The following is a 16,709-nucleotide window of genomic DNA, read 5'->3' on the forward strand; positions in this document are numbered from 1 at the left end:
AATGATCTAGTTTTATTCTATTACATGTTTATATTTCAACCCTCGGGTTTCCTTGTTTTTCCCCCACTCACCTTCCCAGGTGGGGAAGGGGCCGTCGGGTGACGGAATAATTGTGTAAAGAACAATAAACTGTTGTGGGTTCCTCAAACTGTAGCACTGAGCTTGCACACGCCGCTACACAACGCATCAGCAGCGATGCAGAGGACTATTTTAGGTACTTTTACAGAGAAAAGTGACAACCAAAAAACTGGCATTGCTTGGTGCCTCTCAGAGGTATCTCTCCCCTGTTGGCCAGCTTGGGGCAGGTACCCGAGTCTTGTTCCTCAGCCCCACACCGGGCCAGCTCCAAAGCACTGCGACCTCAAAACCCACACAGCATAGCTGGCTATAAAGCAAAAAAAAATCATGAATTCAGGCACAAGAGTCTTCTAGAAGTGCACTTTTCCCAAGCATGAGGAGAGAAGCTAGCCCTGTGTCACTCGAAGGTGTATTTTGTCACTCAGCCTGGAGAAGAGAAGGCTCTGGGGAGACCTCACACCAGCCTTCCAATATCTGAAGGGAGCCTCCAGGAGAGCCGGAGAAGGACTCTTTGTCAGGAGATGTAGTGACAGGACAAGGGGTAATGGTTTTAAATTGGAAGAGGGGAGATTTAGATTAGATATTAGGAAGAAATTCTTCACTGTGAGGGTGGTGAGGCACTGGAACAGGTTGCCCAGAGAAGCTGTGGCTGCCCCATCCCCGGAGGGGTTCAAGGCCAGGTTGGAGGGGGCTTGGGGCAACCTGCTCTAGTGGAGGAGTCCCTGCCCATGGCAGGGGGGGTTGGAACTCAATGATCTTTAAGGTCCCTTCCAACTCTAACCATTCTATGATTTCTCCCACAAACCCCCTCTTTCCTCTCCCGCCGCCCGTCAAGGAGGAGACCACACGGGCCTAGCACGGCCCTGCCTTCGCCCCTCGGCCCCGGGACGGGGAAGGACGGCCCAACCCCAGGCGGGAGCGGGGCGGGAGGGCACCCAGCCGCCGCCGGCCCCGGCCCCTCGCAGCGGCTCCTGCTCCGCCGCCCGCACCCTCCCACCCAGCGGGAGCGTGAGCCGCCAGCTGCTGACTGAAGCGAACGCTGGCACCGGCACGTGACGCCGCACCCGGCCGCCGTGAGGCGCGGTCCCCATGGTGACGCGACGCTCGCCCCCTTAAAAGTCCCCGCCTCGTGAGGCGGGCACGGCGTTGCTGACGGGAGGGAAGATGGCGGCGGTCGCCTCTGAGCTGCTGACGGGATGGTGCCTCTTCGGCTTGGCGCTGCTGGTGAGCGGCGGCTGCTGCTGCGGGCGCACGCCCCTACCCTTCGCTGGGGCTGACGGTATCCCCGCCTTCCCCTCCGGCCGCCGCACCTTTCTCGGCCCCTGGCTGCGCCGCAGTGCTCGCCCCGCCGCCTCGCTCGGCCTGTGCTCTCTCAGCCCGCCCCGGCTTGGCCGCCCTCAGCGGCGGGGGCAGGGCTTGGCCATGGCGGCGGTGGCGCAGAGCACGATGGGGCCCGGAGCTGAGGCCGCAGGGCTGTCCTGCGTCCCTGCCTGGGTGTTCAGCCACGGTCGCCTGCGTTTGAGCCTGTTTTTCGTGTGCGAGTGCTGCTGCTGCTGAAACTGTTGTGTATAAACTAGAAAAGTAGGAGTAGTGAAGCGTGTGCGGTGAGTGTGCCACTGGTGCTTGGGGCTCAGGTAGCGAGTGTGTTGATGCTGTGCCAGCCCCCCACACCAAGATACAGCGTCTTAAGTACCTGCTTTCCGACGTGCTCATTACGCAACCCATAATTATCTTTCCCTGTGTATTTCAGGCTATTCTAGTTTTCTGCTGGGTTTATGTGCGAAAGTATCAGAGTCGGCGGGAAAGTGAAGTGATTTCTACCATCACAGCCATCTTTGCCTTGGCGGTTGCTCTTATCTCATCAGCGCTACTTCCAGTGGACATCTTCTTGGTTTCATATATGAAAAATCAAAACGGCACATTTAAGGTATGGTCTTTTAAAAACACGGATTGCCTCATCAAAAGAGGCACTTGTGTTGAAACAGGATGTTTGTTCTTGGGTTGTCGAAGTGTTTGAAACCATTGCTAACACCTGTTCTACTGCCAGAGTTTGAAAGCTGGGAACTAGTAGTGTGAATACAACACTGAGCTCTGCTTCTTATTTGAACTGGATTTCAATTTTCATTTCTGACATATTTTTCAAGCTATTACTTCTACGACTTATTTTCAATATTCTACTCATTTCCAAATGATCCTTCCTTCTGTTGTGCAAAAAGGAGTGCATGTATCATTCTGAAGATACAAATAAATCTCTTAAATGTTGCTTTTTAGTACATCATAATGTGAAAGTTGTTGCCCCTTTGTTCAAAACCAACCCATTTGCAGTTTAAGATTATTTTGATTCTCTCTTTCATCAGCATTCTTTTATTCTGTTACTGAGACATTAAGACTTAGAAAGTTTTTCTGTGTTAATCTATGTATAATGTAGAGCCCGAGTTAATAAGCACTTTTTTAAAGACAGAAAACAGGAAAAACCCTTGGGGGAAGGGAATACAGTAGTAGCTCTTCTTGGCTGATACCGCCTTAACTGAACTACTGTTTTTATATTCTTTTTATATACAACTGTAGGGGCTTGCTGTGCAAAATGAGTCTTTAATGAGATGAGTACTAACTGTAGTCTGCTCTAAGCGTTACTGTAAGTAAGAGTTCTTACCAGTGCTTAGAGCATTGGCCTCTTTACCCCTGGGTAAAAAAGGGTCCTTGAAGGTGGTGACCCATTGTCTTTGTGAGAACACTGCCATTAAAACCAGGTCAAACTGGAGCATATTAATAATTTGAATAGTTTGGGAGCCTATTTGGATCTATAGTAAAAGAGATGATTCTGGAACAAATGAGAGTGGGCAGATGACAGCACACTAGATTCAGATTGTATTCCCTTTCAGCCTTACTTCCAAAGGAAAAGCTAGGTCCTGCCAGATCCTGGATAACGATTCAGAACTAGCTTGCTGCTAATACAGTGCCTTTTAGTTGGTGCTCACGTAAATACAAGTCATAAAAAGCCTTAAGAATTGAGCTGTGACATGATTTTTGTCCTGTTTATTGCTCAGTGGTAATACAGAATAAATTAAACTATTGTTCAATGTTATTGCTAATAGTTTGTGTCTTCAGACCTTGTTTGTTTAGAATTAAAATGGATGTAGAAGATGGAAGAGACCTTTCATATGTCATGATACTAGCAGTTCAATGAGAATAACACTGAGTATTAAGAAATACATCGAGCCTGACTAGCTAGAGAAATAACAATAATGTAACTAGGCCCAGCTGAAAGATGCACATCTGCTGGGGACTAAACAGAATTTCCTGTTGCAAAGGAGACCTGTTTTGTTAATGTATGCATTCCCTGATTTGAGAAACAAACCTGTGAGGAGAATAGGAGGCCAAATGTAGTCACTACAGTCCTATTTAAGGAAGTATAACTAATAGAAAGATAACTGCTGTACTTAAAATACTGTTTTTCTTGACCTAGATTTCTTTCTTAATGGCCACGTGCTGTGCTATGATGGGCTGGGTAGATTGTTTAAAAATTGTAACTGAAAGCAAGATTGCTTGCTTGTGGTAAAGCTTTATTTCTTTGAAGTACCTTTGCCTATGCTTCTGAGTCTTTTTGCTCCTGCCTAGTTCCTCATGTTTGTAGATGCTGCTGCTGGCCTACTGAAATAAATTTGCTGCATGCTGCCATGCAGAAGAATTCTTCCCTCTCTTTTAAGGCTCTTCTGAATGAGTTTCTAGCTTTGCAGCAATAACATGAGATTTTTACATTTGATCCAACGTAAGTGTTGAAGTTGTGAAAAATATTAATGCGGCCTTCCTGATAAAGTTGAGTGCATTTAAAGTCAGTCAGAACATACAAACCTATACATAAGCTTGCAGCGTCATTGATTTGGTAATTTCACTTTAGGAGTAAGTCAAGTTAGGAGATTGACAGCATCTTGCTGTTAAATCTTCATGAATGGTTCAAGCTTTTAACACTGTCCTGGGTAACACGTGCTTCTTACTTGCTACTGCTTCACAAGTTGGACAGACTGGATTGGTTTCAGAATATTCCAAGAGACTACTGTCTTACCTCTGGACTGTTCTTTCAAACCCAGCACCTCCGTGGCCCTTTATCTGATGCTGAGATCTGAAGGACTATGACTCTGGCAAGGATCCTTTGGTTTAGGTGGCCAGACTGAGTTAAGCCTTCCCTAGATTATTCTTCTCAGTGCACTTTTGAGGCATGTCCAGGTAGCAAATGTGGATAATATTCTCTGTAGATATATCATTAGTTTATCAAAACCCCCTTCCAACTGGATGATTTCAGAGCTTATGCCAAAAGAGTGGTGGTGCTTGTCCAGACCCTAGGTAAACAGTTTCTATTGCTGTACATACTATTTTCATCTACCTCCCAACTGTAATTCCCAGTATCGGTGTTAGAGATGAATCATAGAATAGTTTGACTTGGAACGGATATTTTTAAAGATCATCTAGTCCAGCTTCTCCTGCAATGAGCAGGGACATCTTCAACTAGATCAGGTTGCTCACAGTTCCATCCAGCCTGACTTTGGACGTTTCCTGGGATGGAGCATCTACAACCTCTCTGGGCAACCTGTTCCAGTGTTTCATCACCATCATTGTAAAAAATGTCTTCCTTGTATCCAGTCTAAATCTTCCCTCTTTTAGTTTAAAACCATTACCCCTTGACCTATCACAACAGGCCCTGCAAAAAAGTTTGTCCCCATCTTTCCTGTAGGCTCCCTTTAAGTACTGAAAGGCTGCAATAAGGTCTCCCTGGAGCCTTCTCTTGCTGAACAACCCCAGTTCATGCAGTCTGTCCTCATAGCAGAAAGTCAGCGATGCTCAACATACAAGGAAGAGGTACTAAATGTGGACTTGGAGTTCATTTTTTAACGCATCTGGCCCTGCTTTCAACTTGCAGATATTTTTGAGGTTTTTCTGTGAACAGACTTGTAGCAAACTGAGGGAGACGCGTGTTACACGAATAGCAGAGGTTAAATTGAAGGCATAGTCTTGGTGGTTCAGAGTTCTCATTGTGAATTGTGTGTTCAGTGGCAAGTGAAAGTATGTGTCCTGGCTGCAAGGATTGTCTTAGTTATCTGAAGTGTGGTACTCGGGCAGATTACCCTTCTCTGAAGGCTGTCAAAATGATGCTGATTTCTGGAGGAATTAACTTGAAACAGCATTGTGTAGCTTTTTTCCATTGTGTTCTGAGGTGTCTTCCTTGACAAGGGCCATGTGCTATACCTTAGTCAGCCTTTGTTAACCTTGAGGTTTTATCCATTTCGACAGGGCTGTTAATGTACTGTATATACATCTTTTAATTAAGACAAAGTGTTTTTTTACTGTAAACAAGTGGCTTGTGGCATTTGGTACCTGTTGGTGTGTCTCACTGTATGTTGTGAGACTTATCAAATATTATCTGGAAGCTTTTATAGCAAGTGAATTAAGCATTTTTGATATTAGACAACAGCAGTTGTTTAGTACTTTGGGAAAGGAGCAGTGGAGCATGGATTTAGGAATAATGGTCACCCATGTACAATAGAACTTGTAACACCACCTTTTCTGGAGGCTGGGATTACTTTGATTCATAGTGCTGTTAAGTTGGAAAGCAGGCTTTTGGTCTTAGTATTAATCAAAAGAACTTAAGTATTACCTTGTAAACAAAGTCCTCATAATATTTACCAGCACCACTTTTTTATCTTGAAGGTTTTTGATGTTTGCATTGACAATTTGTTTGTGCAATGGACTTCAAATACATCCAGTTGAATCTGATCTGTTTGATCTGAAAGCTTGTTTGATTTATAACAGCCACTTAAAAACAGAAGACCTCACCCTAGCTTATAGACTTAAGATTGCTGCTGGAATCTGAGACCTCTGGGTCTGACCTACAAGGTGCATAAATATTTAAAACCTAGCTGATGCTGCCTTGCAGAAGAAGTCCTTGCTTCAAGCAGTCTATTTTCATCACCATACTGCTTTTTTTTTATTTATTATTGATGCAACAGAAGGTAGGGGAGGTGATGAGAAATTTTCCTTTTTGAAATTGCTGCTATATGAAGTTAAAAGCCAGTGGCCTTCCTTTCATTCTGGTTAGACTGAACACCTCACAAAACTTGGGTGTCTGCCTGAGCTGTTAAAGCCAGTTTTTTCCTTAATGATTCAAGGAGTAGCATCTGTTTAATGGGAGATCCTTTTTTCAAACCATTCTGTTAGGACTTTTTGCATCTTGGGGGGGAAACTCATTATGTAGCTGCTCAGAATACAGAACCACTAGAATGTCAGATTTATTCATTCTAGAAAGGTGCTAGCTGAGAAATCGTTGTCAACTGAGACCACGCTTCCTGTCCTGAGTAGGAATTGCTACTTGTGAAGTAACAATACTTCGTCAACAAAATAATGACGGTAGCCAGATCTGGCTGAGATATGCATGTTTCTGGATGTCACTCGCCATCTGGCAGTCAAAATCCTGGTTCTGTTCCATTTTGGAGGTAACAACCTGGAAGATCTGAGACCTGGATATGAAATTTCTTTATATCTAAACATGCTTTGACCCATGTTCAGTCTTTGGTATTCCATCTTCCTTTTATTGGCTAATATTTGGGAGAGGGTAATCAGTAGAATGACAGCTTCATCTGCATTTGAAACATAACAAATACTGAAACCTGGAATATTGCACCACTTTAAGCTCTATTACTTTTGTAGAGAATGGGAGCTATGTTGGAGAGTCTAACAGTGACAGTAGAAATGTCCCCTTTAAAGGGGATAAAAGTATGAAATTCGTGCCATTCCCTCACCAAAAAGTGGGGAAGGTCAAAAATGTCAGATAACTTCCCCACAAAAGCATTACAAGCTAATCTGTACAGTTTGAATAGTACTGTTCTGTTGAAATATGTTAATGTAAGTAATGTAACTGGACACAGTTGCTGTGAGAAGAAAGACTTCACTTGATTACTGAGGTGAAGCAAGTGTTCTTCTTAACTAATTTCCTATTAATGGAGTTATAAAATGAATCTCTTGAGCTTTATTTTTAGCGTTTTGGTAAACTGGAAGTGTCTTAAACTGCCTTTTTTTAATATCCTTTTTTACGTAGCAACATTTTACTAATCTGTTTACTTTCTACACTTGTAACTGTATTAAGGAATACTTAAGTGTAATAGCTCAATGTAGGCCATCATACTCACTGCACATATCCTTGCAATTTGTTGATTCCCTTATCTATCAAAACAATGCATTTCTATGGGTATTTTAACTGCATGGAACAGAATGAAGTGCAGCAGAACAGTGCAGAGTACCTGAATTCTGCAGATCTTAAGAGAATTTGTGGTCACGCTTTCACATCTTAAACTGCTGTTACGCACAGTAATGAATTCTCACCTTCTTAATCTATTGTCCTTCTAAGATATTTGCTGTATACATTGTAAACTTGGGCTATAATGGATGGAGCAGAAAACAGACTAGATCTAGAGGCTGTCCAGTTGAGTTCGTAACGGAGTCCTGGATGTGCTCATCTGGTAAAATCATATGCCTGTCAACTTGGTATATTGGTACTGCTGTGAGAATGTCCAAGCTCTGACACTAGGTAACAGTGCTGCTTGCTTTTGACAGGACAGTGCTGCCGTCACTAGCTTTTGAAACGGCTCAGATGAACTGGTTACTTAACTTCTGGGTTGTTGATGTGTGCATGTGGATAACTTGCTAATGAGACTATGGATTTTTACCTCCTTAGTTTGCAGGACTTCAGCAGCTGACTGAAAGCTGATGTAATAGATACGGTACACTATTACATCGGCTTGCATTACAGCTGCTTGTGTGGAGGAATGCAGAGTTTTTAAGTTCGGGCACATATACACACTGGTGAAATGCTCGTATCTTTGCACCTTTATATCTTTTAATGTAAGATAACATCTCAATATGTTAATAAGCTGTAATGAATGTTTCCTAGCATATTACTCTGGTCCTGTACACAACTTAATTTGAGAAACAAAATGAAAAGCAATTAGAACGTTTTGAAGTTCTACGTCTGTACGCGGTTGGAAATGCTTTCTTGGAGGAGAGGCAGGTTTTGTCAGTTCAGACCTCTTACATTTCAATTACTAGCTACCTTTTTCTGTAAAGTGACTATGCCACTTAACTCTGGGTCTTACTGTTTTCTTGGTGATTCTTGGTTGGTATGGGTTCTGAGTGTCTCCATAGGAGGCACCTTTTTCAAATACTTGGAAGTAAATAGTGCCACCTGATCAGTTCAGTCTTGCTTTTTCCTTTGGCATAATTTAAGTAATGCATTTCCTTAGTTTTTAAAACTAGGGAATTTAAACACCCTAATATTCTATGTGTTTATTCTTAACTTATTCTGATCAAATTCTTTAGTGGTGTGTTTTCATACAAATGCCTAGAAATTTTTCAGCTGAAACGCTGTTGGGTTTGATTTGGACGGTCTTCTAAGATTGGGCTTACTGTACCTGACAGACACTGAACTTAAGGTGTTGCTTCTGTCCCTTCTGCTAAAATATTTTTCAACCTTTCTTTTTGTTGATTAGATGACAAAATGCATTTATACTTTTCTACTCAAATTCTAGTTGGATGATAATCTAATTTCAGACAGTGAACTTTAAAAGCTTAATGTAAAGTGGCCTACTGGAAGCCTTAATATAGTAACACAAAGGAAGGTGGCGCTGATGTTCTGAGACAGAGAAATGAAGTGTTTATGGTATGTTGCTAAGCCCATATTCCATCAGAGTTTAGATAGTTCTGAGAGAACTATTAAAGCAAGTGTTAAAGACTGCACATGACAAGACTTGAGGTTTAAGGAGTATGCTCACTTGTGTTTCTCATATGCTCTGTATTAGTGCACACATCTGAACACCAAGTGAAAGGGCTGGAGCTTAACTGTTTGAAACAAACCTACACATGCAAGGTCCTGCGCCTGGGTCACAGCAATCCCAGGCACAAATACGTGTTGGGTGGAGAGTGGGTTGAGAGCAGCCCTGAGGAGAAGGACTTGGGGTGCTAGTGGATGAGAAGCTCAACATGAGCCGGCAATGTGTGCTGGCAGCCCAGAAAGCCAACCGCATCCTGGGCTACATCAAAAGAAGTGTGGCCAGCAGGGTGAGGTGATTCACCAGAGCAGACTAGAGGGGGAGAGACCCCACCTGCAGTACTGCATCCAGCTCTGGAGTCCTCAGCACAGGAAGGACATGGACCTGTTGGAGCAGGTCCAGTGGAGGGCCACAAAGATGAGGGGGCTGGAGTACCTCTGCTGTGAAGACAGGCTGAGAGAGCTGGGGTTGAATTAGCACAACACACAGGGGAGCTCCCAAAGCTCTGTAGCCAGTAACTTTTTAGAAGTAGCATTTTTTTATATCTATCTCTATGTACTTGTGTTCTTTAATGATGGTCTCTCTTGTAGTGTTGCCAAGTACAGTAGTAACAGGAAGTGCTGTAGAAATTCTCAGAAGAATATGGTCTTCAGATACTATCCACATCTAGACTTACATGCTTGAAAAATACATGTTTGATACCTTAGGAAGGGCCATCTGTACAGAATTAACTTTTCTTCCTAGTTTGAAGTCCTATCAAAGCAGATTCTGCTTATCAAATTTGACTCTGCCCTTTCTGTTGAGTTGCATCTAGAAAGTGTTTTTATCTTCATTACCTGACTCTTCTTTCTAGAAGGTGTTCCCAGACAAGTTTGTGGTGCTGTTTCTGTGACTGAAATTCGGTAATGTGGGTATCAGCCTCAAGTGGGATTTTGGGGCTGCTCTTGTAGCAATTCCCGGTGTCAGCCTTACTGATATAAGACTAGTGCTTTTTTTGATTGAGAAGTATTGACTTCAAAATGAGTGCATCCTTGACTTGATGGGGTCCCTCCGTTAATGTTTTGCACATTCATATTTTCTGAAGAGTTGCAAAGCAGATATAGATGTTTTAATTATAAAATTAAATCCAATGCATCCAACTAGTGGGCTGGGCAGTTGATACAGCTTAGTTGTCTGCAGTCTGTTGTAGTGTACCACACTGCTTCCAAGCCTGTCACATGTCGGGTTTTGTAGAAAACTCATTCTGGGGACAGCTTTGTCCCTGCAATGCCTTAACTTTGAAGCTTCATGTCCACTGCAGTGCTCAGAAAAAAGGGCCAGAACTGCAAGTAACCAGTTGTCTTTTAGAAAATATTTTGAAAAGCTGTTCAGATTGAGCTTCAGACTCAGTAGCTGCATTGTCTGATAAGTAGAAAATGAATCAGTTTCCTGCAATACTTATTTTTCAGTGCCACCTAAGTAGAGAACAAAAGTAAATGTACTAAACTGTTGCTAAAAATGATATTCACTGATAATTTTATTTCAGTTGAGCATTGACCATATAATGTATGGTAACTAAGGATTCTGAATAAAAAAAACAAACTAATTTGAAGTATGAGGCTAACAGCCAAAGTGAGTATAAGCAGTGGGATACTGCTGCAGTGTCTGTCCCCTGAAATGCAGCACATTTATTAATCAGCTTTGTTAGGTGAATTAACTCTTACTTAAATTCCAGCCCTTAAAATAGCCAAACTCGGTGCTTAATTCTTTTTTTTGGGCATTTGATATGAGCGGGTTTTTTCACTTCTATAAGAATGCTGTTGAATGAAGTGTTCTTTTGTTTCATTTGATGTTAAATGCTTCTATCTTTTATTATTAGGAATGGGCTGATGCTAATGTTTCAAGACAAATTGAAGATACTGTGCTTTATGGATACTACAGTAAGTATTTTTAATGTCTTTTTTTTTTTCAATTAATAGGACCTTTAAGTGAATACATGAAGTTTTTAGGTGTCATACTGGATTATCCCTTTTTAGTTGAACATTAGTCCTACACTTGGTGCCCTTCATTGATTTTTTTTTTTTTTTTATGATCAAGACCCTCCTAAAAATGCTAATACACTGAAGGTGAATCCATGAAAAGGCTAATGGCTTATGTCATATAATCTGCTGTTAACATGTTTCTGTGTCCATTAAGGGAAACACATGGCTTTGCTGTAACTTTTATGGCATGTAATGTACGCAGCAGTATGAAACTTGCCTACTGTGTATAAAGTTTGTGCAAATGTGAGTCTAACACTTGTGTTTTAAGTGTTTAGATTCAGCAATTGCCGTATTTAAAGGAAGAGCTACTATAAAGGAGCATAAAGGAGTTGATTCAAGAGTTGTAATCCTAAACAAAACCGAAGCAAAAAAAAATAACTGCAATAAAATCTAATAAAATAACAGTTCACAAAACCTCTGTGTAGTTTTAGATCAGTTTATTTTAGTTCTTATGAAAAGCTCTACTACTTACAAGTATACGTATGTAAGAGGTAGCTATAGAAGAGTGATGCTTGTCACTGTTTGAGTTAAGTGCTTGCCTCTGTCAGCGATGCAAATTCAGAGATACTTGCCTGCTTTTGGTCATGTTTCCTAAAAGTTGTAGTTTTTTCTCTTGGATGGGTTGGCTCCTGAATACATATATCTTATTTTTTTTTTTAGATCGGGAAATAATTGGTTCTAAATAGTGGATTTCTTTAAGTTACAAAATGCTTATAGTGTGCCTGCAATAGTGACAGAAACTAGAACGTGCAGTGCAGCCTAAAGCAAAAAGTAACAAACTTCTCTGTTTTCAAAAGGAACTCTTAAAATACTATTTTATCTTCCACAAAAATTCTTCACTACAGAAGACTGGAATTGCTTTGTATTTGCTTTATACTCTTGCTAGGTTGCTAACAGCCCAAGCATTTCTGAATTCCTGATGGGGAACAGTCTTCACACTCTTCTGTGGACCATTTTCTATAGGTTTGTGAGACTGATGGATGAATTTCTGTGAGATGTTTTGGGCTGAGTCTCTTTTTAAAGCAAAATGTCTCTTGGTAAATCCTGAAGTAATTTTTGGAGTAGATCTGAGGTTAAATCTGAAAACCTGTTGGTTTTGGCTTATCTGGACAGGTCTACTTCAAATATTGTAGGACTAATATTTTATTTCATAGCCTATCCTCCAGATGGTGGTAGAGATTTAAAGATTTGTTTAAAAATATTTTTCTTTTGTGATCTTAATTTGAGGAATTCAGAACTGAATCTCCTTTTGTCCTTAAGGACATGAATACCAGTACTTTCTTAACTCTCCTAAAAATGTGGTAATAAATGTATCTCTTACTTGTCTGCTGTAGCTATACTGGTAACTTATAGTATGAATAATTGGTACACTTAGGTCCCTGCCATTTAATCCAAGTCACTTCTAATTGTGGCAAGAATTTGGAGACTGTGGTTTAACTGATGTTTTAGACTATTAAGGATTACTTTGCTACCTGTATTGCAATTTACACATTTTGTGACAGCTTTCTCAGTAAAAGCTTTTTTTACAAAGTCATTAGTCCCCATGTTCTCGTTCTCTCTCTCTCTCTCATACCCAGCTGGTTTCTTGGCTAGACTGATATCAAAGTAGAATAACTTTGTACTGGTGGAATGATAAATGAGGTAACTTTCAGAATGAATCTTGAAATATCTGTATTTTGAAGTGGGACTTCAGTAGCCTAAAAGCTTTATTTAGGAAAACAGCCTATGGATTACTTTGAAGCAGTAGTGGCTTAGTGTGTAATTCTCATAAAACCAACTGTAGTAGAATGTGTCTGCCAGTACTTGAGTGATTGAAGAATGATCAGTGGTTGGCAGATGCTCTAAAACAGCATGTCAGCTTGTGTTTGGAAGGAAAACCCTTTTCAGAAATGGTTATAACTGGAAACTATCCAATGGCAGTTTCCTCTGTACCACAAAGAATCAGGCTGAAACAACTGACAGTAACCTGGAGCTGTGTTCTGTAGCATTTCTTCCTCTAGTAAGTAACTCGTACCTGTTGGAATCGGCTTGATGCTCAGCGTTCTTTGGTAAAGTTCTGTGAATGGTGAAAGGATGCCATTGGCAGATCCTGGTTTTCCTGAGAGTTAGATTGAGTTCTTGACCTGCATGTGTTAAGTGCCTCCCAACTATAGTTTGGCAAGGAGTGTCTGCTAAATACTATGGGCATCTCTTTGGATTTGCTTTAAAGTGTAAGCTAAACTCCTGATTTTTCTATTCCTCTTTTCTTAAATAGAAGTATTTTTCTTAAGTCAAGAATAGTTATTGTATGGTGGTTCCTAGGTTAAAGAAATTCTTGAGTAAGAATTTATCCAAAATAACACTTGGTATAAATTGGATGATTTTTGCATGGAGTTCTGTCTGCTTGCTGCAAGTGTTTGATACCACGTCATTGACACAAGGATTCGGGCTTCTAGGAGTTAGTAGGCACAAGCAAATGCGGCCATGTGTTTTCATGGTCTGTTCCTAGGAGAAGACATGCTAAATATTTGCAGAAGACTTGCACAGCCAGGCTTGACAAATCAAATATTGTGGAGCTACATGTATAGAAACACTCTCCTAATAAGTGCGATTTTTGAGAAGCAGTGTGTCAGAACATAAGTTGAAAGTCTACTATAGTATTGGCACTTACTGTGGTGAACTGCTTTACCTGTCTTGCTTCAAACAAGTGAGTGATGATGACTGAAATTCACTACTGCTTTATATTCCGTCATTTTCCCCGGGGAAAATGATGTCTGCTCTTGCAGTCTTGATGAAAAATCGTTTTAAGAAATCGCTTATTAGATGTGAGAATAATTTATTTGGGAGGAAACACTCATTTTAGGTTTTCTGAAATAGCTTGTGGCTCCTCAGCAGGAGAAGTGAGGGAGTAAATAACAAAACATTGTTTTAAGCAACTGAGTAATATTGATGTTATGCGATGCACCAGTATATGGCACGATCTGGAAGAGGAGAAGTTTTGTGCGATGGAAAAGGCTTATGATCGTATAATATTTTTGAGCTTCCTATAGTCTCTCAATGGGATTTGAGGGTCTATATTGATCTCAGTGATTTGCTTGAAATCTTCCCAGTTTCTACTGACTGCATTTTTTCTATTCTTTGTTGTTCCTAGTTGCATTTGCATACTACGAGGAGAAAAAAGGAAAAGTCAAAATGTAATGAAGGGACCATTGCTATAATTTACTTGAAGGCTCCTAACAGGTCTAACTCTCTCATAGTTCAGGTGTCTTTGTATTGTTATGGTGCAAAACAGCAGAAAACTAGTCATTTTGACTTGAGATAAGAACCGTTCTCGAGAAACATCTTTAAAACAAACAAACCCTACCAAGGAATTCTTGCTGAAAATTGCTTACTCTCTGGCAAGAGCCGTTGTTGTACTGGCTATAGAATGAAGCACTTTCCCAGTGATAGTGTTTCAAGCTTCTGATAACAACCCAGAAAAATGTTTTGAAACAAAAGTTGGACCTCTAGCCAGAGCAAAGAGCAGTCCCTGATGTAAAACTAAAGTCTACAGAAGTGTGATAATGAAAGCTGAGGCAGCCTGTTGTGCCACAAGGGAGTTTAGCGGGAAGGGAGTATCTTTGCCATTTGGCTGACTAGCTGTTTGCTGCTGCAAAACCTTTGAGTTTGAAGGTTAGCTTTCCAGGGAATAAAGAGCCCTTTTAGTGGGCAGTGACAGGCAATTAGGTGCTTGCCTTTGGGTAACTAACTCATATGACCTGATGAAAGGTGCTGCTCTTCCTTTTTCCTAAGTTCTGAAAAATAGAATTCAAAAACCAAACCATCAATCTCCTGTCTTGTTGGTAGGAGCTGCAAATCTTTTAACGTTTTCTTTGTAGTATAACAGGAAGAACAGTGTTTTACTACTTTAAATTTATAGCTCACATAGTTAATTTTCAGTTCTATCTAAAAAATTCTTACAGGCAATCTTAAGACTTGATGGATGAACAAAGATGTCAGGTCTGTCTTGGAATGATTTTGCTTGGGAAAAAAAAAAAGCAAAGCTATTCTTAAGTTCATTTTTTTTCCTATGTTACAGTTCTATAAAATTACTATGGTAACAAGGTTTTTCAACAGAGTAAATAGCAGAGCTGTTGCAACAGTAAGTGTAAGTTGGAGTTTATGCTACTACGTGTAAATAAAGTTACCCTCAAGTTGTAATCGTTCAAGATAAGTTTTAATGCATTGAAAGCCCGTAACTTCTAGAGAGTGCATTTAAGATGAATTTAAGGACTAAGTGTCAGCAAAGCATTCATGATGGATGAAAAATTCTGGAATGAGTCTCATGCTGAATCTTGTGTATGCAAATCCTGTCTCAGAGTTGAAAGGGGGTCTGCTATTACAGCTTAAGGTTTCCAATGCAAAGCACCTGTTAGTCAACATTGGCTGAGAATTTCTGTTCTTTTAGTAAAGTGTAAATTTGAAGGAATTGACTATTTAATGGCTTCAAACAATGTGTGTGGGAAAGGAAACTGCAACTGAAGTGACTGCTCCTCATTTTAGGTGGTGGTGACTACCTGACAGGCTCATGAACTGCCTGAAGGTATTAGCCTTTACTTGGAGATTTCCCAGGGTCTTCACTGAAGAACCCCCAGGGAGAACCATTATAGCTATGCAGATCTGCTGACTTCAACAATTGAGTTGGCAGAAACAAAGCTTTAGCTGCACCTGGAATTAGCTTGGCTCAACGTTTGTAGTCAATAGCTTAAATAGTGTGAGAAGTATCACTTAAGTATTAAATCTAGATGCTCTCTTGAAATGGAAATGCACTGTCTGTGTGAGAAGGGATCCAGTTTCCAGCAACGTGCTGGTGTGCTTTTTGCCCCTCTGCTCAAGCCCTTGTTGGCATTTGGTGGATGCTTGTGGTGTGCTAGCCCAAATTTCAAAATTGGTAGGAATTCATTTTGACTCAAAAGTGCTGAGATTGGCCACCACTGAGAGGATGGTACTGGGCTTGATGAATCATTGTTCTTACTCCACTCATGCGTTCTGCACTGATTTTTACAGGATTAATGTTTTTTCTAAATTTATATTGAGAATTTCAGAAACAGGAGGTTTTATTAGCAAAGGTTTGCAGAAATACACCTTATTAGATTCTCACTAGATTCACTAGTTTTATTAATATCCAGTACAGTCTTTTTTTAAGAAGGTGTAGGTCTTGAGCTGATAGTTCTGTGTGAAAGGCATTAATTTGATATGAACTGGAATAAGACTAAACCCTGGGAATAAATCTTTTTTAACATGCTTCTATAGATATTGTGGGACAGTCTAGGTGGGTATTTCTTGTAGCTTGCTAATCAACTCTTAGACAAGTTTTGATTAGTTTAGCAGTATTATCTGAAACTGACTTTTTAACTTCATCTTGATAATTTGGAAATAAATATATCTTTGGTTAGATGTGGCTTGGCTTTTTGAAATAAAGACCAGAAGCTACCTCTTTTCTTCAAGAAGATGAGTGGCACTTTCTAATACTAAATGGACTTTAATTTCCTTCCAATTAGTTTTTAGAAATCACCTGAGTAGCCAAAATCAAACTCCACCACTACCAAGCAAGCGCTCGGTGAGCTGAAGCATTTGGCTAGATATTTGAGGGAAGAGGATACAAAGAGGTGTGTAATAGTTATCTTCAAATAACTGAGGAGTCGGCTTGATATAAGAGGGCTTAGTGGTATCTTTTAAAAATAACTTTTGTCATCCTCTACTTTACTCCATTTTCCAAAGGGTTTAATAGTCTGCTACATTAGCCTAGCTTTTTGCAACCCAAACTCTTCCTTATTGT

General features: G+C 40.6%; 1 protein-coding gene across 1 annotated transcript in view; it reads left to right on the forward strand.

Moving 5' to 3' along the window:
• Nucleotides 1–1,136: 1,136 nt before the first annotated feature.
• The window catches only part of LMBRD1 (LMBR1 domain containing 1), a 78,159-nt gene continuing 62,586 nt past the window's right edge, over nt 1,137–16,709 (forward strand). The window contains exons 1-3 of the mRNA XM_074153492.1: nt 1,137–1,302; nt 1,829–2,005; nt 10,750–10,810. Coding sequence (XP_074009593.1) covers nt 1,243–1,302; nt 1,829–2,005; nt 10,750–10,810 — 298 coding nt within the window. The 5' untranslated portion in view covers nt 1,137–1,242. The remainder of the gene's footprint in view (nt 1,303–1,828; nt 2,006–10,749; nt 10,811–16,709) is intronic.

Source organism: Numenius arquata, chromosome 9 (genome assembly GCF_964106895.1).
Source record: "Numenius arquata chromosome 9, bNumArq3.hap1.1, whole genome shotgun sequence".
NCBI classification, from domain to species: Eukaryota; Metazoa; Chordata; class Aves; order Charadriiformes; family Scolopacidae; genus Numenius; species Numenius arquata.